This window comes from Macaca fascicularis, chromosome 6 (assembly GCF_037993035.2).
Source record: "Macaca fascicularis isolate 582-1 chromosome 6, T2T-MFA8v1.1".
Classification (NCBI taxonomy): domain Eukaryota; kingdom Metazoa; phylum Chordata; class Mammalia; order Primates; family Cercopithecidae; genus Macaca; species Macaca fascicularis.
This window is the reverse complement of record NC_088380.1, coordinates 141,214,051-141,241,403: the sequence shown is the minus strand read 5'-3', so window position 1 is coordinate 141,241,403 and position 27,353 is coordinate 141,214,051. Positions and strand designations below refer to the sequence as shown.

The window sequence follows — 27,353 nt, the reverse complement described above, 5'->3', positions numbered from 1 at the left end:
TCATGATGATGGTCAGAGAGTCTACAGACACTAAACAATGAAGTTGGTCAAATGACAAGAAAGCCATTTTAAGTCAACATTATAAATTGGCAAGCAAGACAAATCAAAGTTGGGGCCTTACAGTTCTTGCACATGCAGTAGTCCAGCAAGACTATAAGTCCAAAATGTATCCAAAAGAACCATCACAGTTCAGAGATTTGGTATATTTTAGTGCCATGAAATATGGCCTTCTCCATCACCTCTACATACTTTATTCTTTTAAGTACCAAAGTGAGTTTAGCTGTTCCCTGTTGCAAATCTAATATATCCAGTAACTTTGTCAACTAGTAATAGCACTACAAAAGAGAAACAACTACCTTTACAGGTTAGGTTGTACAAATAGAGTAAATGGGGAAAAAAATACTTCGCACTATGGCACAGTCACCATTGCCAAGAGCAGAGACCATAGACTTGCTAGTTAAAATGTTACCCCTACGGCATATATGCATGTACAGGGTAGACAACATCCCCCCTTCAGACACATTCTGTTCACCTCTCACTGTATTATCTCATGGCAATTTCCAGGCAGGTAATAAGAGTTTCTTCTGAACTGACCCCAATGACACTCTGTGAATCAGAAAAGCAAAGGGCACTGAAAGCAGCCTACCTAATGTGCTTCTATGTAGTGACCAGAAACTTTATCTCAGCAACCCTCCCAACTTCCCAAATGGCTGGCAAGACAGATTTCCTTCAGGTGTTCCTCCTTTTTGGAATATGCTTATTTTCTACCCTACTACAAATAACTTGCTTCATTAGACTTAAAAATGATCAGCTCAAGGTGGAACTCAAGAGCTGTTCATCTAATTATAAGAGCAAATATAAAATGCTACACATCTTAGAAATGTCACAGAAATAATAAAAATTTTACTTAAAGTTCATTTCAAAAACATATTCCTTCAATATTTCAATTAAACATGTCAGGTAGGAAAATGTGCCTTACCTCTTTACTTTCATTTAAGTTTACTAATAAGTTCTCTGGCATAGGTATAAAAACATCTGAAAGAAGAAATACATATTTATTTTAAACAAAATATAATAATTAAAAATGTTCCAAAAATACAACACTAATGCAATTAACCACCCCTTCCTTAAAAATAAGCCACCTCCTCCACTATTGTAGCACTGTTTACATGTGTCCAAAGAGCCACCAAAAAAACCACAATGATACAGGTATCTACTGCAAATTTTCTGCTTCTTGTCTGCTACCTTGTAAAAGGTATAGCCTCCCAATTAGAAAATATTTATCTGGGCTGGGTGCAGCAGTACACGCCTGTAATCCCAGCACTTTGAGAGGCCGAGGTAAGTGAATCACTTGAACTCAGGAGTTTGAGACCAGCCTGGGCAACACGGTAAAACCCTGTCTCTATAAAAAATACAAAAACGAGCCAGGCATGGTGGTGCATGCCTATAGTCCCAGCTATGTGGGAGGATTCCTTGAGCCCGGGAGGCTGAAGCTGCAGTGAGCCAAGACTGCACCACTGCACTCCCAGGCTAGGCAGGAGGTTGAAACCCTGTCTCAAAAAAAAAAAAAAGAAAAGAAAGAAAAAAAGAAAATATTGATCTGTACTCACTGAATACGGGTTTGTGTAAGTGCTATGCTTCTTAGGCTAAAGATAATAATTTACAATTCTGCTTTGACCCTTTTTTTTTTTGAATGGCTAGCCCTGGAAGCCAGCCAAAGATACACTATTGGCATTGAGACATCTTTTTGACTAACATGACACACAAGAATGCTGTCTTTATAAGGAAGCCATACAGCTCACCAATAGCTCTGTCATTCACAAAGCGTATGCTTTCTTATAAAGAAGGTCAGCCAGGCACGGTGGCTCATGCCTGTAATCCCAGTACTTTGGGAGGCCGAGGCGGGCAGATCACAAGGTCAGGAGTTTGAGACCAGCCTGACCAATGTGATGAAACCCATCTCTACTAAAACTACAAAAAGTTAGCCAGGCATGGTGGTGGGCACCTGTAGTCCCAGCTACTTGGGAGGCTGAGGCAGGAGAATTGCTTGAACCCGGGAGGTGGAGGTTGCAGTGAGCTGAGATGGCGCCACTGCACACCACCCTGGGGGACAGATCAAGACCCGTCTCAAAAGAAAAAAAAAAAAAATGGCCCACACCAGTGCCTTTAAAAAGAGACTACGGGCCAGGTGCGGTGGCTCATGCCTATAATCCCAGCACTTTGGGAGGCCGAGGCGGGTGGATCATGAGGTCAGGAGTTCAAGACCAGCCTGGCCAAGATGGTGAAACCCTGTCTCTGCTAAAAATACAAAAATTAGCCAGGCATGATGGTGGGCGCCTGTAATCCCAGCTACTCAGGAGGCTGAGGCAAATAATTGCTTGAACCCAGGAGGCAGAGGCTGCAATGAGCCGAGATTGCGCCACTGCACTCCAGCCTGGGTGCCAGAGCAAGACTCCTTCTCAAAAAAAAAAGAAAAGAAAAAGAGAAGAAAAAAAAAGGGACTATGGAGGCCGGGCATGGTGGTTCATGCCTGCTGTAATCCCAGCACTTTGGGAGGCCAAGGTGGACAGTTCACTTGAGGCCAGGAGTTTGAGACCAGACTGGCCAACATAGTGAAACCCCATATTTACTAAAAAATACAAAAAATTAGCTGGCATAATGGCACACACCTATAATCCCAGCTACTCGGAAGGCTGAGGTATGAGAATCACTTGAACCTAGGAGGCAAAGACTGCAGTGAGCCAGTGAGCCGAGATTGCGCCACTGCACTGCAGCCTGGGCAACAAAGCACAAAACACAAAACAAAACAAAACAAAACAAAACAAAACAAACAAAATTAATGGGACTGCAAAATCAAGCGAATCAGAAGGTATGCTAACTGCCCACTTCAGATGAGCCTCTCAGGATTCACATTTATTCTTGCTTAGTAATTCTTCCTTAGAAAGGGAGTAAACTGGGAAGAGAGTGGTGGAGGATTACAAGGTTAATCACTTTCTACATTTCTATAGTTTGTTTCTTTTTACAAAAAAATAAGGCCTGGCCAGGTGTGGCCCATGCCTGTACTCCCAACACTTTGGGAGGACGAGGTGAAAGGACTGCCTAAGGCCAGAAGCTTGAGACCAGCCTGTGCAACTTAGCAAGACCTTGCCTCCACAAGAAATTTTAAAAATTAGCTGGGCATGGTAGCGTGTACCTGTAGTCCTAGCTACTTGAAAAGCTGAGGTGGAAGGATCGCTTGAGCCCAGGGCTTCAAGGCTGCAGCGAGCTATGATTGCACCACTGCGCTGCAACGTGGGAGACAGAGTCTCTGTCTTTAAAAAAATAGTAATAGCCAGGCGCGGTGACTCACACCTGTAATCCCAGCACTTTGGGAGGCAGAGGCGGGTGGATCACCTGCGGTCAGGAGTTCAAGACTAGCCTGGCTAACATGGTGAAACCCCGTTTCTACTAAAAATATAAAAAATTAGCTGGGCATGGTGGCACGCACCTATAATCCCAGCTACTCAGGAGGCTGAGGTAGGAGAATTGCTTGAACCTGGGAGGCAGAGGTTGCAGTGAGTGGAGATGGTGCCATTGCACTCCAGTTTGGGCAACAAGAGCAAAACTCCATCTCAAAAAAAAAAAAGTAATAATAATGATAACTCCCTATTGATTGCCCTTCCCCGCCAGCACCTGGTAACCTCTATTCCATTTTCTGTCTCTATGAATTTGCCTATTCTAGGTATTGTATATAAGTGGAACCATACAATATTTGTCGTTTTGTGTCTTGCTTATTTCACTTAGTATGTTTTCCAGGTGCATCCACATTGTAGCACGTGTGAGAATTTCATCGTTTTTTTGAGGCTGAATAATATTCCATTATACGTTTTATTTTGGCCTTTTTTTTTTTTTTTTTTTTTTTGAGATGCAGTCTCACTGTTGTCCAGACTGGAGTGCAGTGGCACGATCTGGGCTCGCTGCAAGCTCCACCTCCTCCCAGGTTCATGACGTTCTCCTGCCCCAGCCTCCCAAGTAACTCAGACTACAGGCGCACGCCACCACACCTAATTAATTTTTGTATTTTTAGTAGAGATGGGGTTTCACCATGTTGGCCAGGACGGTCTCGATCTCTTGACCTTGTGATCCGCCCGCCTCAGCCTCCCAAAGTGCTGGGATTACAGGCGTGAGCCACCGCGCCCGTCCCCATTATACATTTATACCACATTTTGTTTATCTATTCATCTGTTGATGACTACTTGGGGTGTTTCCACCTTTTGGCTATTGTGAATGATTGCTATTGCTATAAACAATGATGTACAAGCATCTGCTTGAGTCCCTGCTTTCAATTTTTTGGAGTATATATTGAACGGTGGAATTGCTACATCATGTGGTAATTCACCATTAACTTTGAGGAATTGCCAAGGTATTTTCCACAGCAGTTATACCATTTTACATTCTGACCAGCAATGCACCAGGGTTCCAATGCTTCACAATCTAGTGGCATAAATATTTGCCCCTGTTTTATACTTATAGCTCTTAAGTTTAGGTCTTTAGTCCATTTCAAGTTAATTTTCTTTACATGGTATAAGGTAAAGGTCCAACCTCATTCTTTTGCATAGGCAGTACTGCCATAACTATTTGTTGAAAAAACTGTCTCTTCTCCCACTGATTGGTCCAGGCACCTCTGTCAAAAAATCAATTGACTGGCTGGGCCTGGTGGCTCATGCTTGTAATCCCAGTACTTTGTGGGGCCAAGAGAGGCAGATCACTTGAGATCAGGAGTTTGAGACCAGCCTGGCCAACATGGTGAAACCTCATCTCGACTAAAAATACAAAAATTAGCTGGGTATGGTGTTGCATGCCTGTCTTCCCAGCTATTCGGGAGGCTGAGGCAGGAGAACTGCTTGAACCTGGGAGGCGTAGGCTGCAGTGAGCCAAGATTGTGTCACTGCACTATAGCCTGTGAGACAGAGTAAGACTCCATCTCAAAAAAAAAAAAAAAAAAAAAAAACCAATTGACTATATATGCTAGGCTTTATTCTGAGCTCTCAGTTCTATTTCTTTGCTCTATATGTCTATCCTCAAATACTTTTTGAACGAATAAATGGGAAGAAGGGGGAAAAAAGCCTAAATTTGATCTGAGTTCTAAGATTAACTTGTTTTTGTTACCTTGTTCAGAATTCACGTTGTCTCCATAACCCCCATTTCCTCTTCCATAAAATGAGAGATTGCACTGAAAGACTCTTACAACTCCAACAATCATGATTTTATACTCAAGATTTTCCTTGACATAGTACAAACAACACACATCCAATTTGTCAAGTAATAAAGAAATATTTCTAAAATTGAAAAATTATGAAAGTAGTTCAATAAATCTATACCTTCAATATCTGAAACTATTAGCATCTGAGGTTGAGAGAGACCTTCTTGAAGACTGTAGAAATGGATTGTACTGTCAAATGTTATGAAGCCAATTTTTGTTCTAGTGTTGCCAGGAAGCCTAAAGACAAATTCAGAAGACTATTTTATCAAGTTTTACCTATATACAAATATACACATAAAATATGTCCTAAGAGTTACATGAAAATATCTAATTCAATATTATAGAAATTGGCCCAACACAAACAAATGTTTAAACCACTCAATGTTTACCATGAAAACATATCTGACTCAAAGGGAAAACACTACACATAAGCCAAACAATAAACAAAAAACAGCCATAATACAACAATCCAAAACCAAGTATAGCTATGTAAACTTACATATAATCACTTAGGAAATAGTAGGTTAAAAATACTGAAAACTATTAATGAAATTTTGCAGATGATTTTAAGTTATAAAGCATGCTTCAAAATATTATGATACAGAAACTGTAATATTTAAGAACAAAGAAGAACAAAAGCATCTATCTTAAAGAACTACAAATAGGTGGAACTACAATTATATAAGGGGAAGAGCAAACTGTTTTTCACTTTTGTTCATGCATGGGTGAGTCAGTGACAATCTCATCAATTCACAATCCCCATTCACAATCTATAACATTAAAAATATAAATGCTGGCAGGAACAAGAATGAGCTTTACACCAAAGTGAAGGAGTTACTCCACTTGTGATGAAATTTAGCCTTCTATATGCCTCCACACCACACACAAGCACTATACTTCATTACATAGAAAGGTCACATTAACTTTGATGGGTTACACTAGGTCTCTAAAAACCACTGGAAATAGTTATTTTAAGAGACTTAAGACACTTGATAACCAAATGCAATATGTGTATACTGTTTAAATTCTTACTCCAATAAACTGACAGTAAAAAGGCATTTTTTGGCCGGGCGCGGTGGCTCAAGCCTGTAATCCCAGCACTTTGGGAGGCCGAGACGGGCGGATCACTAGGTCAGGAGATCGAGACCATCCTGGCTAACATGGTGAAACCCCGTCTCTACTAAAAAATACAAAAAACTAGCCGGGTAAGGTGGCAGGCGCCTGTAGTCCCAGCTACTCGGGAGGCTGAGGCAGGAGAATGGCGTAAACCCAGGAGGCGGAGCTTGCAGTGAGCTGAGATTCGGCCACTGCGCCCCAGCCTGGGCGACAGAGCGAGACTCCGTCCCAAAAAAAAAAAAAAAAGGCATTTTTGAGACAACCAGGAACAAAAAATAAACTGGGTATTAGATCATATGTGGAATTACTGCAAATTTTGCTTGATGCTTTAGTATTATAGTTAGGTATAAAAGTTAATCTTGAAGTATGTATAGGTTAAACAGTATGCTGGCTGAAATTTGCCTTAAAATACTCAAGGTGGGAAAAGGTATATGCATGAAAGGGGAAGGATGAGATGAAGCAAGAAGAGCAGAATGTTGAAGATGATGAATCTCGGTGACCGGTGCCTGGAAGTTCATTACATTATTCTTCCTACCAACTACAGGTTTAAAAATAATGTTTCTAAGAGAAAGTGAGGCCTAAATTAACAACTGATTTAGGTGGAGTTTTAGAACATAATTATACAACTTTTTTTTAAATTTCAAAAAAATTACTTATTCATTTAGAAAATACTATTAGTTTCATATTTAAGCTGAATTGAGAAACTTACAAATCCAGATTGTCTAACAAACTCTGGCAAACTGAATTCAAGTATCCAGTTTCGACTGCATTGTGAGACACATCAAATACAAAGAGATACACTGGAGGCTGAGGTGGTCGTAACTGAAGAAAAAAAGATCTTGTTAAGTACATTTAACAGGATTAAGTTTAAACTTGTTTGCTGGGTACACATACAGCAAAACAATTTAAAAAGCATTTACAAATTGAGTAGAGATTCTAATAAACATACAAAGCTATACTATATTGTTTATAGATGTATACTTAAAAATGACTCTGTGATTGCGATAATTCAGAAGAGTGGTTTCTCTAGGACAGGAAGGGGAAGAGACGTAATCAGAAGGGCTTGTGGCCAGGCGTGGTGGCTCACACCTATAATCCCAGCACTTTGGAAGGCCAAGGCAGACAGATCACCTGAGGTCAGGAGTTCAAGATCAGCCTGACCAACATGGCGAAACCCCCATCTCTACTAAAAATACAAAAATTAGCCGGATGTGGTGGTGGGCGCCTGTAGTCCCAGTTACTTGGGAGGCTGAGGCAGGAAGATCGCTTGAACCTGGGAGATGGAGGCTGTGGTGAGCCAAGATTATGCCACTGCACTCTAGCCTGGGCGACAGAGACTCCATCTCAAAAAAAAAAGAGAAGGGATTCTGGGAGTATTAGCAAGGTTCAATTTCTTGGCTTGGATTATACTAACAAAAGTGTTTAGTTTATAATGATTTGGTAACCTGAATATTTATGTTTTATTGATTTTTCAATATGTGTTGAATTTCACAATTTAGGGAAATTATAGCTCTGAAAGTTACAAGTTAGCTTCAGCTGGTTATTTAACCAACAAATTACAGTCAAATCTCATAAAAATGTAAGACTAATTTTTTTTGTTTGCTTTTGAGGTGGGGTCTTGCCCTGTCCCCCAGGCTGAGGGCAGTGGTGAGATCTCGGCTCACTGCAACCTCTGCCTCCTGGGTTCAAGAGATTCTTGCCTCAGCCTCCTGAATAGCTGCGATTACAGGCACACGTTGCCATGCCCGGCTAATTTTTGTATTTTTTTTAGTAGAGACAGGGTTTCATCATTTTGCCCAGGCTGGTCTTGAACTCCTGACCTCAGGTGATCCGCCTGCCTTGGCCTCCCAAAGTGCTGGGATTACAGGCATGAGCCACCGCACCCGGCCAAGACTGTATTTTAAACTTCCAAATCCAAAGATTTGTTCTCAAGTCAGTAAAAACATCAGATAGCCACAATCAGAACTGGGTATGTAGTATACAATCTTCCCTTGGTATCCACAAGAGATTAGTTCTATGATCTCCCACCTCGAATACCAAAATCTAAGGATGCTTAATTCACTTACACACAATGGTATATTATTTGCATATAACCTATGCACATCCTTCTGTATACTTTAAATCATCTCTAGATTTTTAAAGTAATACCAAATACAACACAAATGCTATGTAAATAGTTGCTATGCTGTATATTAAAATTAGTTGTTTTTTTTTTTTTAAGAGAGAAGGTGTTGCTTTGTCACTCAGGCTGGAGTGCAGTGATGCAACGCAATCATAGCTCACTGCAGCCTTGAACTCCGGGGCTCAAGCGATCCTTCCACCTCAGCCTCCCAAGTACCAGGGACTACAAGCACACACCACAATTCCTGAAATTTTTTGCAGAGATTTGGGTCTCGCTATGTTGCCCAGGCTGGTCTCGAACTGTTGGCTTCAAGCAATCCTCCTGCCTTGGCTTCCCAAAGTGCTGGTATTATAGGTGTGAGCCAACATGTCTGTCCTATAATATTTTTTACCGTGTTTTTCTGAACATTTTCGATCTGTGGGTAGTTGAATCCACAGATGCAGAACCCATGGATACAGAGTCAACTGTACTTTTATATATTTTTGTATGAATCACTTGCCAAATCCACACAACCTGTCCCTCAAGAGATAAGACAGAAAGGAGCAAAAACCTTCTGCTATAGGAAAGTTTCTAAATTTAAAGGAAGCAATTTTTGCAAAGCATGGGTGATAAAGGGAAACCAGGAAGGTAAATTTAAAAGAACAAGTGCTTCTTTTTTTTGTTTGTTTTAATCCAATAAAAGAACACCTACTCTGTGGATGGCTATTACCAACCACTTAAGTGCAACAAAATGTTTTCTTTTATTTTTTTTTTGAGACGGAGTCTCGCATTGTTGCCCAGGCTGGAGTGCAGGGGCGCGATCTCGGCTCACTGCAACCTCTGCCTGCCTTGTTCAAGCGATTATCCCGCCTGAGCCTCCCGAATAGCTGGGATTACAGGCATATGTCACCATGTCTGGCTAATTTTTGTACTTTTAGTAGAGACAGGGTTTCACCATGTTGGTCAGGCTGGTGTCGAACTCCTGACCTCTAGCGAGCAGCCGCCTCGGCCTCCCAAAGTGCTGGGATTTACAGGTGTGAGCCACCGCGCCTGGCCAACAAAATGTTTTCTATATTGAAGCTTTTCTGTGGTGAAGAGACTGGTTCCTCATAAGTTTACACAAAAATGGACCCAGGTACCCAGATAAAGACACAAAAATATATTAATTTCCTTTTTTTTTTTTTTTTGAGATGGAGTTTTGCTCTTTTGCCCAGGTTGGGGTGCAGTGGTGCAACCTTGGCTCACTGCAACCTCTGCCTTCTGGTTTCAAGTGTTTTTCCTACCTAAGCCTCCCGAGTAGCTGGGATTACAGGCACTTGCCACCAGGCCTGGCTAATTTTTGTATTTTTAGTAGAAATGCAGTTTTATCATGTTGGCCAGGTGGTCTCAAACTCCTGACCTCATGATCTGCCTGGCTTGGCATCCCAAAGTGCTGGGATTACAGGCAGGAGGCACTGTGCCCAGCCAAAATACAATAAAATATTAAAAGTATTAAAATATGAGACTTATCGTCTTTCCCTTTTCCCAAGAGACAATTATGGCATGGTGAAAGAGTAACCAAATCAAAAGGCCTAAATTATTATGCTAGTTCTACTACTAAATGAAATTTGGCAAGTCACTTAACCTAAGTCTGTTCTCATATCTGTAAAAGAGGATTAACAGCATTTTTCTAGCTTGCTTCAGAATATTGTTTGTGATGATCAAAAGTGTAAGTGCTTTATAAAATGTAAAGTGTTAATTAAACATTAGGCATTCACGACCAGCCTAAGCAACATAGTGAGACTTTGTCTCTAAAAGTCTTTAAAAAATTAGCAGGGCATGGTGGTACATGCCTGTAGTCCCAGCTACTTGGGAGGCTGAGGCAGGAGAATTGCTTGAGCCCATGAAGTTGAGGCTACAGTGAGTTATGATAGTGCCACTGCACTTTAGCTTCAGCAACAAAGTGAGACCCTCCTCTGTAAAAGAAATAAACATTAAACAACAAAAACATTAGGCATAGTTATTAGTTTTAAAACACAAGACCTCAGATATTCTCACGGGTGTAGAAAAGAACAATATTTGCAAGAGGACATTCATCACAGAATTGTTTCTAATAGAAAAAAAATTTATATGAAGGAAAAATGAAGCAATAGGTAAAAAAAAAACTGACTGTAACTTATAAGTAAATATGAACCTGCCGGGCGCAGTGGCTCATGCCTGTAATCCCAGCACTTTGGGAGGCCAAGGTGGGCAGATCACAAGGTCAGGAGTTCAAGACCAGCCTGACCAACATGGAGAAACCCTGTCTCTACTAAAAATTCAAAAATTAGCCAGGTGCGGTGGCTCATGCCTATAATCCCAGCTACTCAGGAGGCTGAGGCAGAAGAATTGCTTGAACCCAGGAGGCGGAGGTTGCAGTGAGCCGAGATCACAGCACTGCACTCCAGCCTGGGTGACACAGTGAGACTCCATCTCAAAAAGAAAAAAAGTAAATATGAGCCCAATATTATATTGGAAATTTCTGAATGTCACATAAGACACTTAAGTGGGACTTTACATAAACTTTTACCTTTCAAATATACCCTTATATATTAATTACTTTAGTAATAAACAAGTATTACACTTTTACACATCTAAAAACATAAAATTTTGGCTGGGCACAGTGGCTCACATCTGTAATCCCAGCACTTTGGGAGGCCAAGGTGGGCAGATTACTCGAGCCCAGGAATTCAAGACCAGCCTGGGCAACACAGCAAAACTCTGTCTCTACTAAAAATAAGCCAGGTGTGGTGGTGCATGCCTATAGACCCAGCTACTTAGGAGGCTGAGGTGGGAGGACCACTTGAGCACGGGAGGTCAAGGCTGCAGTGAGCTGTGATCCCGCCACTGCACTCCAGCATGGGCAACGGGAGTGAAACTCTGTCTCAAAATAGAATAGAATAGAATAGAATAGAATAGAATAGAATAGAATAGAATAAAATTTTGTTAAAGGATGCTATATTGTTTTACTTAAAATCTGGTAATAAAAAATGGGCATGTTGTATTTAAAAAATGGAAGCTTACCATGTATTCTGAAGGAGCCATAAACTCAATAGTAGCATTTTGAACTTCTGGTCTTCTGTGAGGTTCTCCATAAACTCTGGTCAAAGGGTTGTACAAGAATTCTTCAGGAACTATATAAAGTTAACAATACACACATTGAAAAAACTGAAAGAATTTAATATATTTTGCATTTGGCCACTTTATTGCTTGAAAAGATGATAAAAACTCATTAAATGCCAATTACTTTCTTGTTTTTTTTTTGAGACGGAGTTTCACTCTGTTGCCCAGGCTGGAGTGCAGTGGCGTGATCTCGGCTCACTGCAACCTCCACCTCCCAAGTTCAAGTGATTCTCTTGCCTTAGCCTCCCGAGTAGCTAGGATTACAGGCATGCGCTGCCATGCCCGGCTAATTTTTTGTATTTTTAGTAGAGATGGGGTTTCTCCATGTTGGTCAGGCTGGTCTCAAACTCCCAACCTCAGGTGATCCACCCACCTCAGCCTCCCAAAGCGCTGGGATTACAGACGTGAGCCACCACACCCGGCCTATTGCTTAAATTTCACAATTATACAGGATATTAACATTTCACATATGAAATATACAGAAACTGGCTGGCACTAGAAGCTATGGTAAGACAATTCCAGAGGTCAAGGTCATAAGGTTTAGTGAGTTTCATTAATTAATGAGACCTTTATGGAACATCACTTAACCTAACATCATACTTACCACTTATAATACACTAGTGGTTAAAGAGTATTTTCTAAATTATCATTGTATCTGTCTTCCTACTAATTGTTCAGAAATTCAAATCCCTATGCACTCTAAAGGGTAAGCTATAGTTCATGAAATAGCCTGGTTTGCATATGAAAGGGGCTCCAGTTTTTATTACAATTTCATTTTGTATATTAAAGCACATACACATAAAGATTTTAAAGGTAACTAAATACTACATGTCCATTTTCTGAATTATCATAGTGCAAAAGAAAGTTCTTAGCTTATCCTTACTTTTCTATACTGAAAAACACACACACACACAAACAATAAAACTGTTTTTTTGTTTTGTTTTGTTTGTTCATTTGAGATAGAGTTTTGCTCGTTTGTTTGTTTGAGACAGAATTTTGTTCTTGTTGCCTAGGCTGGAGTGCAATGGTGCAATCTCAGTTCACTGCAACCTCTGCCTCCCGGGTTCAAGCAATTCTCCTGCCTCAGCCTCCCAAGTAGCTGGGATTACAGGCGCCTACCACCACACCCAGCTAATTTTTTAATATTTTTAGTAGAGATGGGGTTTCACTACATTGGCCAGCCTGGTCTCAAACTCCTGACCTTAGGCGATCCACCCACCTCAGCCTCCCAAAGTGCTGGGATTACAGGTGTGAGCCACTGCATCTGGCTCTGTTTGGTTTGTTTTTGAGATGGAGTCTCGCTCTGTTGCCCAGGTTGGAGTGCAATGGCATGATCTCGGCTCACTGAAATCTCTGCTTCCTGGGTTCAAGCGATTCTCTTGCCTCAGCCTCCCAAGCAGCTGGAATTATAGGTGCCCGCCATCACACCCAGCTAATTGTTGTATTTTTAGTAAAGATGGGGTTTCACCGTGTTGGCCATGCTGGTCTTGAACTCCTGACCTCAGGTGATCCACCTGCCTCAGCCTCCCAAAGTGCTGGGATTAGAGGCGTGAGCCACCGTGCCCAGCCAATAAAACTGGCTTTAAAAAACTCCTGGCCAGGGCCGGTGTATTCTCAGGAGGCTGAGGCAGGAGAATTGCTTGAACCTGGGAGGCATAGAGGTTGCAGTGAGCTGAGATCGTGTCACTACACTCCAGGCTGGTGACAGAGTGAAACTCCGTCTCAAAAACAAACAAAAACAAACTATTGGCTGAGTGTGGTTGCTCATGCCTATAATCCCAGCACTTTGGGAGGCTGAGGCGGGCAGATCACTTGAGGTCAGGAGTTATAGACCAGCCTGGCTGACATGGTGAAACTCCGCCCCTACTAAAAATATAAAAATTAGCCGAGCGTGGGGGTGGATGCCTGTAATTCCAGCTACTCAGGAGGCTGAGGCAGGAAAACCACTTGAACCTGGGAGGCGGAAGTTGCAGTGAGCCAAGATCGCGCCACTGCACTCCAACCTGGGTGACAGAGTGAGACTCCATCTCAAAAACAAAAACAAAAACAAAAACAAAACTCTTATATTCCTCTATTTCTCAAATCTTCCAAACAGACACTGGATACTGGCATACCCATTTCCTTCTCTAATCTGAACAGAACCCTATTGATTACATTACATTCCTCAAATAAAAACTGCGACATAGTTACTGAGAGAAATCTCCTCCTCAATTACTGAGAAAACTACATTAACTAATCTTCCAGCACTGCCCACCTCCCTTCATTCAGCAGTGAATGAATTGGGCAGCTATTGTGTGGACTTATTTTCTTTCACCCTAGAGAAAAGGCATGGGACAATTTCTACATAAAAATGTTTCTTAAATTACTGGCTTAAGTAATACCATGAAATATATCACTTATTATATACCCAATACAATGTAAAAATGGGATATCTATATAATACTATCATTATTTTTTGCCTAAAAAGTAAATAATTAAATTTATTTATAAATATAAATGCATAGAAAAAAGTTACCTGTAGTTTTCTGAGTGGAAGGATTGACTACAGGTAAATAAAAGTTTTCTTTTTTTTTTTTAACTGCACATTTGTATCATCTGATTTCCCTACAATGCAAGTAGAAATGTTTAAATGTTTCAAAAAAGCATCCCATACCATCATTGACTCGATAACATAAGTTACACTTCCATCTCCTTTGATCAAGAAAGCTGACAAAAGGATTGATATATGTCCTGCATGAACGGCATCTCACAATTGTACTGGAGGTAACCACAGGCAATTGCTGAAAAAAAAAGAATTAAATTTAAACAGATTAAAGGCAATAATCATCATGTTGAAAATATAAGCATGAATCCATCCTGTCTAAATAACTGTTGGGATATTATCATTTTAGAGAAAACCTAGAGTACAAGATGTATCTAAACTGCCATACACAAAAACCATGTAGTTGAAATGTATTACTTTTAAACCCTACGATTTTGCTCCAAGACCATTCTCATTAAAAGTTGTCTTAAAAAAAAAAAATTATTGGCTGAGCACAGTGGCTCACATGTGTAATTTGAGCACTTTGGGAGCCAAGGTGGAAGGACTGCTTAAGGCCAGGAGTTTGAGACCAGCCTGGGCAACATAGTGAAATGTGACCCTCTCAAAAGATATAAAAAATTAGCCCAGTGTGGTGAGTTGGGTTGAAGTGGGAGGATCACTTGAGCCTGGGAGGTCAAGGCTGCAGTGAGCCATGATTGAGCCACTGCACTCCAGCATGGGCAATGGAGCAAGACCCAGTCTCAAAAAATAAAATAAAATAAAAATTTAAAAAGTATTTTTTTTCTCATGGAACACTCACATTGCAAAACCGAAATAGCAGGACAGGCACAGTGGCTAACACCTATGTCTAAAATCCCAGCACTCTGGTGGGAGGCTGAAGCAGGAGGATAACTTGAGGCCAGGAGTTTGAGACCAACCTGGGCAAGAAAGTTAGACCCTCTCTCTATTTTAAAAATAAAAATAGGCCGGGCATGGTGGCTCATGCCTGTAATCCCAGCACTTTGGGAGGTCCAGGTGGGTGGAACATGAGGTCAGGAGTCCAAGATCAGCCTGACCAACGTGGTGAAACCTCGTCTCTACTAAAAATACAAAAATTAGCTAGGTGTTGTGATGGGTGTCTATAATCCCAGCCACTCGGGAGGCTTAGGCAGGAGAATTGCTTCAACCCCGGGAGGCAGAGGTTGCAGTGAGCCAAGATCGCACCACTGCACTCCAGCCTGGACAACAGAGCAAGACTCCATCTTGGAAAAAAATAAAAATATCCCAGTGCTTTGGAAGGCCAAAGCAGGAGGATCACTTGAGGCCAGGAGCTAGAGACCAACCTGAGCAACACAGCAACAGCCCATCTCTATCAAAAAATTTAAAAAAAAAAAGTTTTTAAATAAATAATAAGTTAAAAAAATAAAACCAAGATGGTAAATTTACAATGTACTTTTGGCATGAATGGCAAAGAAAAAAAAATCAACATTCTAAAATATATGACCCATGAAACTATTACAAAGTTTGTTGATGTTACATTAAGAAGCTTACTTAGTTCTCAACTGTAATGAAGTAAGGTGAGGTTAATTTAAATAATCAATTAAACATTGGAATTACGCTCCTAAAGTTTATCCTACATACTAAAAGTTCTAAAGTCTTAGCTGGGTATAGTGGCCAGTGCCTACAGTACCACTTACTCTGTCTGGAGGCTGAGGCAGGAGGACTGCTTGAGCCCAAGAGTTCAAGGCTGCAGTGAGCTATGATCATGAAACTGCACTCTAACCTGGGTGACAACGAGAGACCCGGGCTCTAATAAATAAATAAATAAATGACAGTAAATACATGGGAAGGGTCTTTGTAAGACTATCAGATGTGGGGAGATTTGTTTTGATTTACCAGAAATCCTAAGACAGGTGAAAGAAATGTTTTTGCTTATACTGATCAACTTAACTGAGAGCTAGTACCTTGGACAACAAAGTGACATAGCATCTCATCTTTAAAAAAAGGTTTTATTTATTTATATGTATCTTTATCTTTTTTTTTTTTTTTGAGACAGTCTCACTCTATCGCCCAGGTTGGAGTGCAGTGTGGGATCTTGGCTCACTGCAACCTCCACCTCCCACCTCCCAGGTTCAAGCAATTCCCTTGCCTCAGCCTCCCCAGTAGCTGGAATTATAGATGTGTGTCATCATGCTCGGCTAAATTTTCTATTTCTGGTAGAGATGAGTTTTACCACGTTGGCCAGGCTGGTCTTGAACTCCTGAAATCAGGTGATCTGCCTGCCTCAGCCTCCCAAAATGCTGGGATTACAGGTGTGAGCCACTGCACCTGGCCTTTATCTATTTTTTTTAAAGAGAAGAATCGCATACCCAATCCTGGGCAACATAGTTAACACTCTGCTTCTTTAAAAAAAAAAAAAAAAAAAAAAAATCAATGCAGGCAATAAAATTCTATCACCACCAAAAAAATCCTGTCACCAAAAGAAGGTGTCTTGTGGGAAAGTCAGCAATCCTCAAGAGTATGTGGCCACAGAGCTTTAGGACAAAGATAGATCAGCTTCTTTTCTCTTTTGAAATAACTTTTTTTTTTGGATACAGGGTCTCACTCTGTCACCCAGGCTGAAGTACAGTAGTACAATCATGTCTCACTGCAGCCTCAACCTCCCAGGCTCAAGTGATCCTCCCACCCTAACCTCCCGAGTAGCCAGGACTAGGCTGGTCTTGAACTCCTGGACCCAAGCAATTCTCCCACCTTGGCCTCCAAAAGTGCTGGGATTACAGGCCATGAGCCACCATCTCTAGCTTAAAACTACTTTTTAAAATAACAAATTTTACTCCAAGGAAAGCAGAATGGGGGAGACTCGGGTAAAGTACTTTAATGGGTAAATAATTCACGACCTATTAAAATAGTATGATTCATTTATTTAGTTTCTCTCAGTACCTCTATTCTATTCAGCACTTTTTGAATTTTCCAGCAATATACTTACTTTATCTAGTATTTGAAAGTGTTTAGTAATAAAATTTTTGGTTGAATTGTAAGTAATCTGTCAATCATCGACTTCCTAAAGATAGATCAAACCAATTCTATATGTAATTCTTGCATCAATGCAGAAAATTTTCACCACCAAGATATTTTTCACAAAAGACATTTACTTTCACTAAAGAGGCTGGGTGCAGTGGCTCACGCCTATAAATCCCAGCACTTTGGGAGGTGGGCAGATCACTTGAGGTCAGTTTGAGACCAGTCTGGCCAACATGGTGAAACACCATCTCTACTAAAAATACAAAAATTAGCTGGGGGTGGTGGCAGGTGCCTATAATGCCAGTTACTTAGGAAGCTGAGGCAAGAGAATCACCAGAACCTGGGAGGTGTAGGTTGCAGTGAGCTGAGATCTCACCACTGCACACTAGCCTGGGCGACAGTGAGACCCCATCTCAGAAAAAAAAAAAAAAAAAAAAAAGAGCCAGGCACGGTGGCTCATGCCTGTAATCCCAGCACTTTGGGAGGCCAAGGTGGGTGGATCACGAGGTCAGGTGTTCGAGACCAGTCTGACCAGCATGATGAAACCCTGTCTCTACTAAAAATACAAAAATTACGCAGGCGCGGTGGCAGGCACCTGTAATCCCAGTTACTAGGGAGGCTGAGGCTGGAAAATCACTTGAACATGGAGGGCAGAGGTTGCAGTGAGCCAAGATTGCATCACTGTACTCCAGCCTGGGTGACAGAGGGAGACTCCGTCTAAAAAAAAAGAAAAGAAAAGAAAAGAAAAGAAACATACCACTAAGTCTTTGAAAGGATGAAGCAGCAGCCCCAAAGGAAGTTTGGCTTTATTCAATAAGGCCTGCGTCTGAGGAATGCTAGTCAGCGTGCATCGAAATAACCTATATCAAAGTAAAGAGTATGCATCAGTTGCTGCTATGATTATTTTTGAACAAAACAACCACAAAATTTTAAAAGGTATACATTTTAATACTGGATCAGATTACAGATGAAATATTTCAATAGATTCTCTAAAATTTTATCCTATTTAAATATTTAAATCTAAGTCCTATGCAGAAATACAGTGGATGATTATATTATATAACTAAAATATAGTCTCTTCTTGGCTTGTGTGTAAAACAGTCTAAACTATCAAATGACTTATTTTTTGTTTTGTAAGCCTAGTTGACACTGGAATTAAATTAAACTTAGGTGATGGCCCAAATTGCAAAGTTTATTTAAAAGTTCAGTTTTGCTGAAGATTCTAAATACAATGTAAAGGTACCAAATTTAATTTATCAGAAATTATTGATCACACACATTTAAGCTTATGGTAAGTTTTCAGGAAGAAAAGGTATTATGTTTGTTATGAAATTAATTTTAAATGACATCAAATAAAGGATTATGTAGAATCAAATCCCTGTGCTTTGGATTTTGAAGAAAGAATGTAACCACCATAATGAAAATGAGTATCATAATCTCATTAGAGCCGATAAGAAAAAAATCAGTTCAGGAGTTACATCTCTATTTCTTGAGGTAGGACTTTTCAAATCTCTATTAAGTAAACAAGTAAAACAGTTCTGGGCCGGCGCGGTGGCTCATGCCTGTAATCGCAGTACTTTAGGAGGCCAAGGCGGGTGGATCACGAGGTCAGGAGATCGAGACCATCCTGGCTAACATGGTGAAACCCCGTCTCTACTAAAAACACAAAAAATTAGCTGGGTGTGGTGGTGGGCGCCTGTAGTCCCAGCTACTTGGGAGGCTGAGGCAGGAGAACGGCATGAACCCGGGAGGTGGAGCTTGCAGTGAGCCGAGATCAGGCCATTGCACTCCAGCCTGGGCGACAGAGTGAGACTCCCTCTCAAAAAAAATAAATAAATAAATAAAAAAGAGTTCTGGCCGGGTGCAGTGGCTCACGCCTGTAATCCCAGCACTTTGGGAGGCCGAGGCAGGCAGCTCACGAGGTCAGGAGATCGAGACCATTCAGGCGAACATGGTGAAACCTCGTCTCTACTAAAAATACAAAAAAACTAGCTGGGTGTGTTGGCGGGCTCCTGTAGTCCCAGCTTCTCGGGAGGCCGAGGCAGGAGAATGGCATGAACCCTGGGGTTGGAGCTTGCAGTGAGCAGACATTGCGCCACTGCACTCCAGCCCAGGCGGCAGAGCGAGACTGTCTCAAAAAAACAAACAAAAAAAGAGTTCTATCTTCTGTATCCAGAACTTTCATAAATTAATAATTTGTACAGCTTATTCATAACACCTGATGTGCCCCCGTAATAAGCTAGAAAACTTTTCGGATATGCACAATGTCACATCTGAAGCCTTACTCTGGGTTACAGTTGAGTTTCTGGATGTCTTCATGTAAATTTGGAACTGGAGGCTTCAAAGGTGTTGACGGAAGCATGTTTCTTTCTTGAAGAAGATTGACAACTCTTAGACCCTCTGGACGTAGACTTAATCCACTCATGCTTGTGGTTAAATGATTAGCACCTAAGGGAGTCTACAGATATATAATTTCAAAGTAAGTAACTTTTATTAAGTGTGTAGGGAAGTGGTTAATTTCTCTGTAAATAACAAAAGTGCAATCTAGATCTCTTGGCCAATCTTTTGGTTCTGGAAAGATGTATAAAGACAAAGGCTTTATGAAATATCCATTATTATTCGAATTGGTTATAAAAATGTATAATATATCTACCTAAAACTTTCTTCATGTGTATACAGTTTAAACCAAATGGAGAAATAGGTTAAAGAAAATCCCAAAAAGTTTACCTGAGTAAAGGCTTGTGGCCCACTTGGGTAATTCAAGGAAGAGGGTGGCACTCCAGTTGCACCAGGTGGTGTTGTGTTCTGATAACCAGGCGGTAAGGAGGGATATGAATATCCAACACTTCGGCTCATTTTGGGATTCTTGTTAGTAAGCTGTGGTGTTGCTAGAAACAAGGTAACTTTTAAGTTCTATTTTATACTCCAGAATACTTGATTCATTTATTTTAAAAAAAAAAAAAACAACTTTTTTTTTTGAAAAAGGGTCTCACTATCGCCCAGGCTACAGTGCAGTGGCACAATCACACCTCACTGCAGCCTTAACCTCCTAGACTCAAGTGATCCTCCTGTGTCAGCCTCCAAAATAGCTGAAACGACTGGTGTGTGCCACCATGCCTGGCTAATGTTTTTGTATGTTTTGTAGAGACGGGACTTCACTATGTTGTCCAGGCTAGGATTACAGGTATAAGCCACCACGCCTGGCCCAGAATGCTTTAAATCAACACATAAATCTAATAAAGTATAGGTATTATAACTCCAAAATTCTTTGGATAATTTAATACTTTCATTTATCAACTTTGTAAAATAAGACAAACACCAGTAACAAAGTAATAGCAATGATTAAAATCTATTTTATTTTATTTACTATTTTATTTTTCGAGATGGAGTCTCACTGTGTCGCCCAGGCTGGAATCCAGTGACACAACCTCAGCTCACTGCAACTTCCCTCTCCTGGGTTCAAGTGATTCTCCTGCTTCAGCCTCCCGAGTAGCTGGGACTACAGGGCGTGCCACCACACCAGCTAATTTTTGTATTTTTAGTAGAGATGGGTTTTACTATATTGGTCAGACTGGTCGCAAACTCCTTGACCTCAGGTGATCCGCCTGTCTTGGCCTCCCAAAGTGCTGCGATTACAGGCATGAGCCACTGTGCCTGGCCAAAAATCTTCTTAATAGATTTATACCAGTTAATATTTTATACTATAGTAGTAGACACAAAAACTAGTTTGCACAGTTAATTTACTTTCATATCGGCTGGGTGTGGTGGCTAATGCCTGTAATCCCAGCACTTTGGGAGGTTGAGGTGGGCGTATCACTTGAGGTCAGGAGTTCGAGACCAGCCTGGCCAACATAGTGAAATCCTATCACTACCAAAAAATACAAAAATTACCCGGGTATGTGGTGGCATGCGCCTGTAGTACCAGCTACTTGGGAGGCTGAGGTGGTAGAACTGCTTGAATCCAGGAGGCGGAGATGAGCTGAGATTGTGCCCACCGCACTCCAGCCTGGACAACAGAGGGAAACTCTGTCACACACACACACAAAAAAAACCCAACAAAACAAAAGAATAGTTAATTTACTTTCATATCATGTACTAAGTTTTGTATTCAGACTAAAATTTTAATTTAAAACAACTTTAATTAAAACATCCTAGCAGCTGGGCGTGGTGGCTCACGCCTGTAATTCCAGTACTTTGGGAGGCTGAGGTGGGAGGATCATGAGGTCAGGAGACCAAGACCATCCTGGCCAACATGGAGAAACCCCGTCTCTACTAAAAACACAAACAATTAGCCGGGCTTGGTGGTGGAAGCCTGTAGTCCCAACTAGTCGGGAGGCTGAGGCAGGAGAATGGTGTGAATCGGGAGGCAGAGCTTGCACTGAGCCAAGATCACACCATTGCACTCCAGCCTGGGCGACAGAGCGAGACTCCGTCCCAAAAAAAAAAAAAAAAAATCCTAGCAGGGTGAGGTGGCTCACACCTGTAATCCCAGCACTTTGGGAGGCCAAGGTAGGTGGATTGAGGCCAAGGTCAGGAGATCAAGACTATCCTGGCCAACATGGTTAAACCCCATCTCTACTAAAAATGCAAAAATTGGCCGGGCGCGGTGGCTCAAGCCTGTAATCCCAGCACTTTGGGAGGCCGAGACGGGCGGATCACTAGGTCAGGAGATCGAGACCATCCTGGCGAACACGGTGAAACCCCGTCTCTACTAAAAAATACAAAAAACTAGCCGGGCGAGGCGGCGGGCGCTTGTAGTCCCAGCTACTCGGGAGGCTGAGGCAGGAGAATGGCGTAAACCCGGGGGGCGGAGCTTGCAGTGAGCTGAGATCCGGTCACTGCACTCCAGCCCGGGCGACAGAGCCAGACTCCGTCTCAAAAAAAATAAATAAATAAATAAAAATAAAAATAAAAATAAAAATGCAAAAATTAGCTGGGCGTGGTGGCACGTGCCTGTAATCCCAGCTACTTGGGTGGCTGAGGCAGAAGAATCGATTGAATCAGGGAGTTGGAGGTTGCAGTGAGCCAGGATCACACGACTGCACTCCAACCTGGGTGACAGAGCAAGAATCCATCTCAGGAAAAAAAAAAAAAAAAAAAAATTCCTAAATGGGCCGTGTGAGGTGGTTCATGTCTGTAATCCCAGCAAATTGGGGAACCAAGGCAGGAGGAATCTCTTCAAGTCAAGGGTTTGAGACCAGCCCAGGCAATATATCGAGACCCAGCCCCCCATCTCTACAAAAATAAAAAACTAGCCTGGCATGGTACCATATGCTTGTAGTCACTGCTACTCCAGGAGGGTGAGGTAGAAGATCACACGAGCCCAGGAGTTTGAGGCTGCAGTGAGCTATAACGGTGCTACTGCACTTGAGCCTGGGTGACAGAAAAAAAATCCTAAAAGTACTCTATAGTCAAAACATACTAATAATAAATCCATGATCCCAATCCTGACAAGAAGAAAAACTTAACAAAAAAATCTAACGCATAGAAATAAAAAATGTTAAATAGTAGAGCCAGATGTTGCGGCACACGCCTATTATCCCAGCACTTTCGGCGGCCAAAATGGGCAGATTGCTGGAGCCCAGGAATTCAAGGCCACCCTGGGTAACATGGTGAAACCCTGCCTCTACAAAAAATACAAAAATTAGGCCGGGCACGGTGGCTCAAGCCTGTAATCCCAGCACTTTGGGAGGCCGAGACGGGCAGATCACAAGGTCAGGATATCGAGACCATCCTGGCTAACACGGTGAAACCCCGTCTCTACTAAAACATACAAAAAACTAGCCGGGCGAGGTGGCGGGTGCCTGTAGTCCCAGCTACTCGGGAGGCTGAGGCAGGAGAATGGCGTAAACCCGGGAGGCAGAGCTTGCAGTGAGCCGAGATCTGGCCATTGCACTCCAGCCTGGGTGACAGAGCAAGACTCCGTCTCAAAAACAAAACAAAACAAAACAAAACAAAACAAAAAACAAAAATTAGCCAGGGCCTGGGCATGGTGGCTCATGCCTATAATCCCAGCACTTTGGGAGGCTGAGGCGGGCAGATCACTTAAGGTCAGGAGTTAGAGAACAGCCTGGCCAACATGGTAAAACCCTGTCTCTACTAAAAATACAAAAATTAGCAGGGTGTGGTGGCAGGTGCCTCTAACACCAGCTAACTGGGAGGCTTAAGCAGGAGAGTCACTTGAACCCGGGAGGCAGAGGCTGCAGTGAACCGAGATCTTGCCACTGCACTCCCGCCTGAGCAACAGAGTGAGACTCAGTCTCAAAAAACAAAAACAAAAACAAAAAGCTGGAAATGGTGGCACATGGCTATAGTCCCAGCTACTCAGGAGGCTGAGGTGGGAGGACTGCTTGAATCCAGGAGACTAAGGCTGCAGTGAGCCATGATTGCACCACTGCACTCCAGCCTGAGCGACAGAGTGAAACCCTGTGTCCAAAAAATAAATAAATAAATAAATAAGTTAATAGTATGTATGGCTACATGATCATGAAGTTTCCTTCTTAGTTTCCTATATATTCATACAAGTACCACATATTATTTCTATAATTAGAAAAAAGAGATTAAAAAAAAAACTTTCATAGCAACTCACCCAATAAGCCACCTCCTTCAATCTCATCGTAACTACTGTGGACCACCATAGATCCGTTATTGGCAGTTGATGTAATACCTAAGAAGGAAGTTCATCAACAAGATTTTAATTAGAATGATTATTACAATCTCTGTATGATTTGAACTAATATCCAAAATTTTAAATAATTTTCTAAACAACAAATAATTTAAAACTACAGCCTATTAACAACATCAAAAATCCAAGTTTTTACATATACAATAGTTTCAAGTAATTTAGCTGGAACTTCAGGAAAAGGAAACATGAGTCTTTGGAAAGAGTCTTTTTTCACCTTGCATTGTACCTAAGCCAAAGGCCCAAATAACAAGGCTTTTTCAAAACCTACTCCACCAGAGTAACTTCCAGCAAAAGATGGCTCTTTATGAAGTTTGTAAAATTATGTACCATCTGAAAGATTTCAGCAGTTGTGAGAGCTGCATTAAAAACCTCTAAGGAGCCGTACACAATGAAAAAAAAATTATCAAAATCAAAACTACCTAAAGAAAAAGAGGCCAGGTGCAGTGGCTCACGCCTGTAATCCCAGCACTTTGGGAGGCCAAAGCAGGCGGATCACGAGGTCAGGAGTTAGAGATCAGCTTGCCCAATATGGGGAAACCCTGTCTCTACTAAAAATACAAAAAAAAATTAGCTGGGCATGGTGGCACGTGCCTGTAATCAGCTACTCAGGAGGCTGAGGCAGAAGAATTGCTTGAACCTGGGAGATAGAGGTTGCTGTGAGCCAAGATTGTGCCACTGCATTCCAGCCTGGGCGACAGAGTGAAACTCCATCTCAAAAAGCAAACAAAAAAAGAAAGTAAAATTATGAGGAACAAAGACCTTACTTTCTTTTCTTTTCTTTTTTTTTTTTTTTGAGATGGAGTCTCGCTCTGTTGCCCAGGCTGGAGTGCAGTGTTGCGATCTCAGCTCATTGCAACCTCCACCTCCTGGGTTCAAGGGATTCGCCTGCCTCAGCCTCCCGAGTAGCTGGGACTACATGCACGTGCCACGACGCCCGGCTAATTTTTTGTATTTTAGTAGAGACAGGGTTTTACCATGTTGGCCAGGATGGCCTCAAACTCTTGGCCTCATGATCCGCCCACCTCGGCCTCCCAAAGTGCTGGGATTACAGGCATAAGCCATCGTGCCCAGCCCTTATTTTCAAAATATCTAACAAAGAGAGTAGAATCCAAAATTAATTTGAAGATGATATAAATGAATTAGAACAACTGCTTTAAGTCCAGAGGACAACCACTAAAATAGAACTAACATCTTAACATCTCTTCTCCCAAAATTATACAGGATTAAAGACAAATGCCAGGGACATCTGTTTATGAGAACTAAATATTTATTTCCAGTTACCTCTACAAAGTATGGGCTCTAATTCAGGAATAGAAGAAACTAAATTCAGTGAATGGTATTAACCTCTAGCACCTAAGTACAAAACTGCTAACTTCAATGACCGTATTAACACGAAGTAGATAAATTTAATGGTTAGGCAGTAACTTCTTTCCAGTTCTCAAGACCAACATGACTTTAGCCATGAATTTGTAACAGAAAATCACAGTAAAACTTTTAGCAGAAACAAAAACATTGAGCATATTGTGAATTATTTTTAGTTGTTAAAAAATGTAGGTAAGGTGTGGACGCTTACACCTGTAATCCCAGCACTTTGGGAGGCCAAGGCAGCAGATCACTTGAGCTCCGGAGTTCACACCAGCCTGGGCAACATGGGAAAACCCTGTCTCTACTTGAAAATACAAAAATTAGCCAGGGGTGGTGGTGCATGCCTGTAATCTCAGCTACTCAGGAGACTGAGGCACAAGAATCGCTCGAACCTGGGAGGCAGAAGATGCAGTGAGCCAAGATTCTTCCACTGCACTCCAGCCTGGAAAACAGAACTCCAGCCTGGGCAACAGAGTGAGACTTATGTCTCAAAAATGAATAACATAACGTAACGTAACGTAACGTAACGTAACGTAACATATAAAATAAAATAAAATAAAATATAAAATAGTAGCTGGGTGTGGTGGTACACACCTGTAGTTCCAGACCAGGAGACTGCAGCTTTCGTGAGCTATGATGGCACCTCTGCATTCCAGCCTGTGTGACAGAGTAAACTGTATCTCTTTAAATTTTTTTTTCTTATTTAAATATTTATTGTGACTTGATTTTCAAAGTAATATTGTGGCAACCAATGAGACAATGCCTCATCATTCTGTTCCTTTTTTTTTTTTTTTTTTTTTCTTTGAGACTGAGTCTTACTCTGTCACCCAGGCTGGAGTACTGTGGTGTGATCTCAGCTCACTGCAACATCCACCTCTCGGGTTCAAGTGATTCTCCTGCCTCAGTCTACTGAATAATTGGGATTACAGGCACATGCCACCATGTCTGGCTAATTTTTGTATTTTTATTTATTATTATTATTATTTTTTTTTTGAGACAGAGTCTTGCTCTGTTGCCCAGGCTGGAATGCAATGGGCAACACTGGAGTGCCTTACGGGTTCAAGCCATTCTCCTGTCTCAGCCTCCCAGGTAGCTGGGATTACAGGTACCCACCACCATTCCTGGCTAATTTGGATTTTGTGGGTTTTTTTTTTGAGATGGAGTTTCACTCTTGTCACCCAGGCTGGAGTGTAATGGTGCCATCTTGGCTCACTTCAACCTCCGCCTCCCAGGTTCAAGCGATTCTCCTGCCTCAGCCTCCTGAGTAGCTGGGATTACAGGCGCCTGCCACTATGCCCAGCTAATTTTTATATTTTTAGTACAGACAGGGTTTTGCCATGTTGGCCAGGCTGGTCTGGAACTCCTAACCTCAGGTGATCCGCCCACCTTGGCCTCCCAAAGTGCTGGAATTACAGGCGTGAGCCACCGCACCTGACCTTAATTTTTGTATATTTAGTAGAGATGGGGTTTCACCACCTTGGCCAGGCTGGTCTCAAACTCCTGACCTAAGGTGATGTGCCCACCTCGGCCTCCCAAAGTGTTGGGATTGAAGACGTGAGCCACCACGCCTGGCCTTGTTACTCAATGCTAGCATTATTCTTTTCCCTACTTACAATACTTAATGTAATGCTAGAAGAAAACACAAAAATGATAATATTGATTGTATTCAGTAGTAGAATATGGGCAATGTTTTTACCCCCTCATCTGCTTCCCTATTTCTACATCTTGCAGCAATGATTATATTACTGCTAAAATGAAAAGTAATTCTCCTGCCTCAGCCGCCCAAGTAGCTGGGATTACAGGCACATGCCAGCACGCCTGGCTAATGTTTGTATTTTTAGTAGAGACAGGGTTTCACCATGTTGGCCAGGCTGGTCTCAAACTCCTGACCTCAAGTGATCCACCCGCCTTGGCCTCCCAAAGTGCTAGGATTACAGAGGTGAGCCACTGCAACCAGCCTAAAATCAAATTTCTTACTTTACAAAATATCTTATTTAAATGAACACTTTTATTTCCATTACATCCCAAGATGATGCTTTAAAATATTTTACTTATATAAAACTACATGTAGCTGACATTGATTCCAGGGAGGGGAAAATCAAACTTCAAAAGCTTGTATTTTTTCCACTGCTTGTATAAATGACTTTTATTTAGTTTCGTA

At 41.6% G+C, this 27,353-nt stretch overlaps 1 protein-coding gene across 3 annotated transcripts in view; it reads right to left on the bottom strand.

The window, feature by feature from the left end:
- The window catches only part of SEC24A (SEC24 homolog A, COPII coat complex component), a 78,553-nt gene that overhangs the window by 34,156 nt on the left and 17,044 nt on the right, over positions 1–27,353 (bottom strand). For 2 of the 3 annotated variants that reach the window (XM_005557802.4, XM_045394238.2), the window contains 9 exons: positions 23,732–23,809; positions 19,870–20,030; positions 19,428–19,600; positions 17,900–18,002; positions 14,254–14,380; positions 11,502–11,611; positions 7,068–7,180; positions 5,361–5,479; positions 980–1,035 (listed from right to left, as the gene is read on the bottom strand). In XM_005557802.4, coding sequence (XP_005557859.1) covers positions 980–1,035; positions 5,361–5,479; positions 7,068–7,180; positions 11,502–11,611; positions 14,254–14,380; positions 17,900–18,002; positions 19,428–19,600; positions 19,870–20,030; positions 23,732–23,809 — 1,040 coding nt within the window. Of the gene's footprint in view, positions 1–438; positions 607–979; positions 1,036–5,360; positions 5,480–7,067; positions 7,181–11,501; positions 11,612–14,253; positions 14,381–17,899; positions 18,003–19,427; positions 19,601–19,869; positions 20,031–23,731; positions 23,810–27,353 lie in introns of those variants that run through there. The other variant, XM_005557803.4, reaches the window with a different exon arrangement.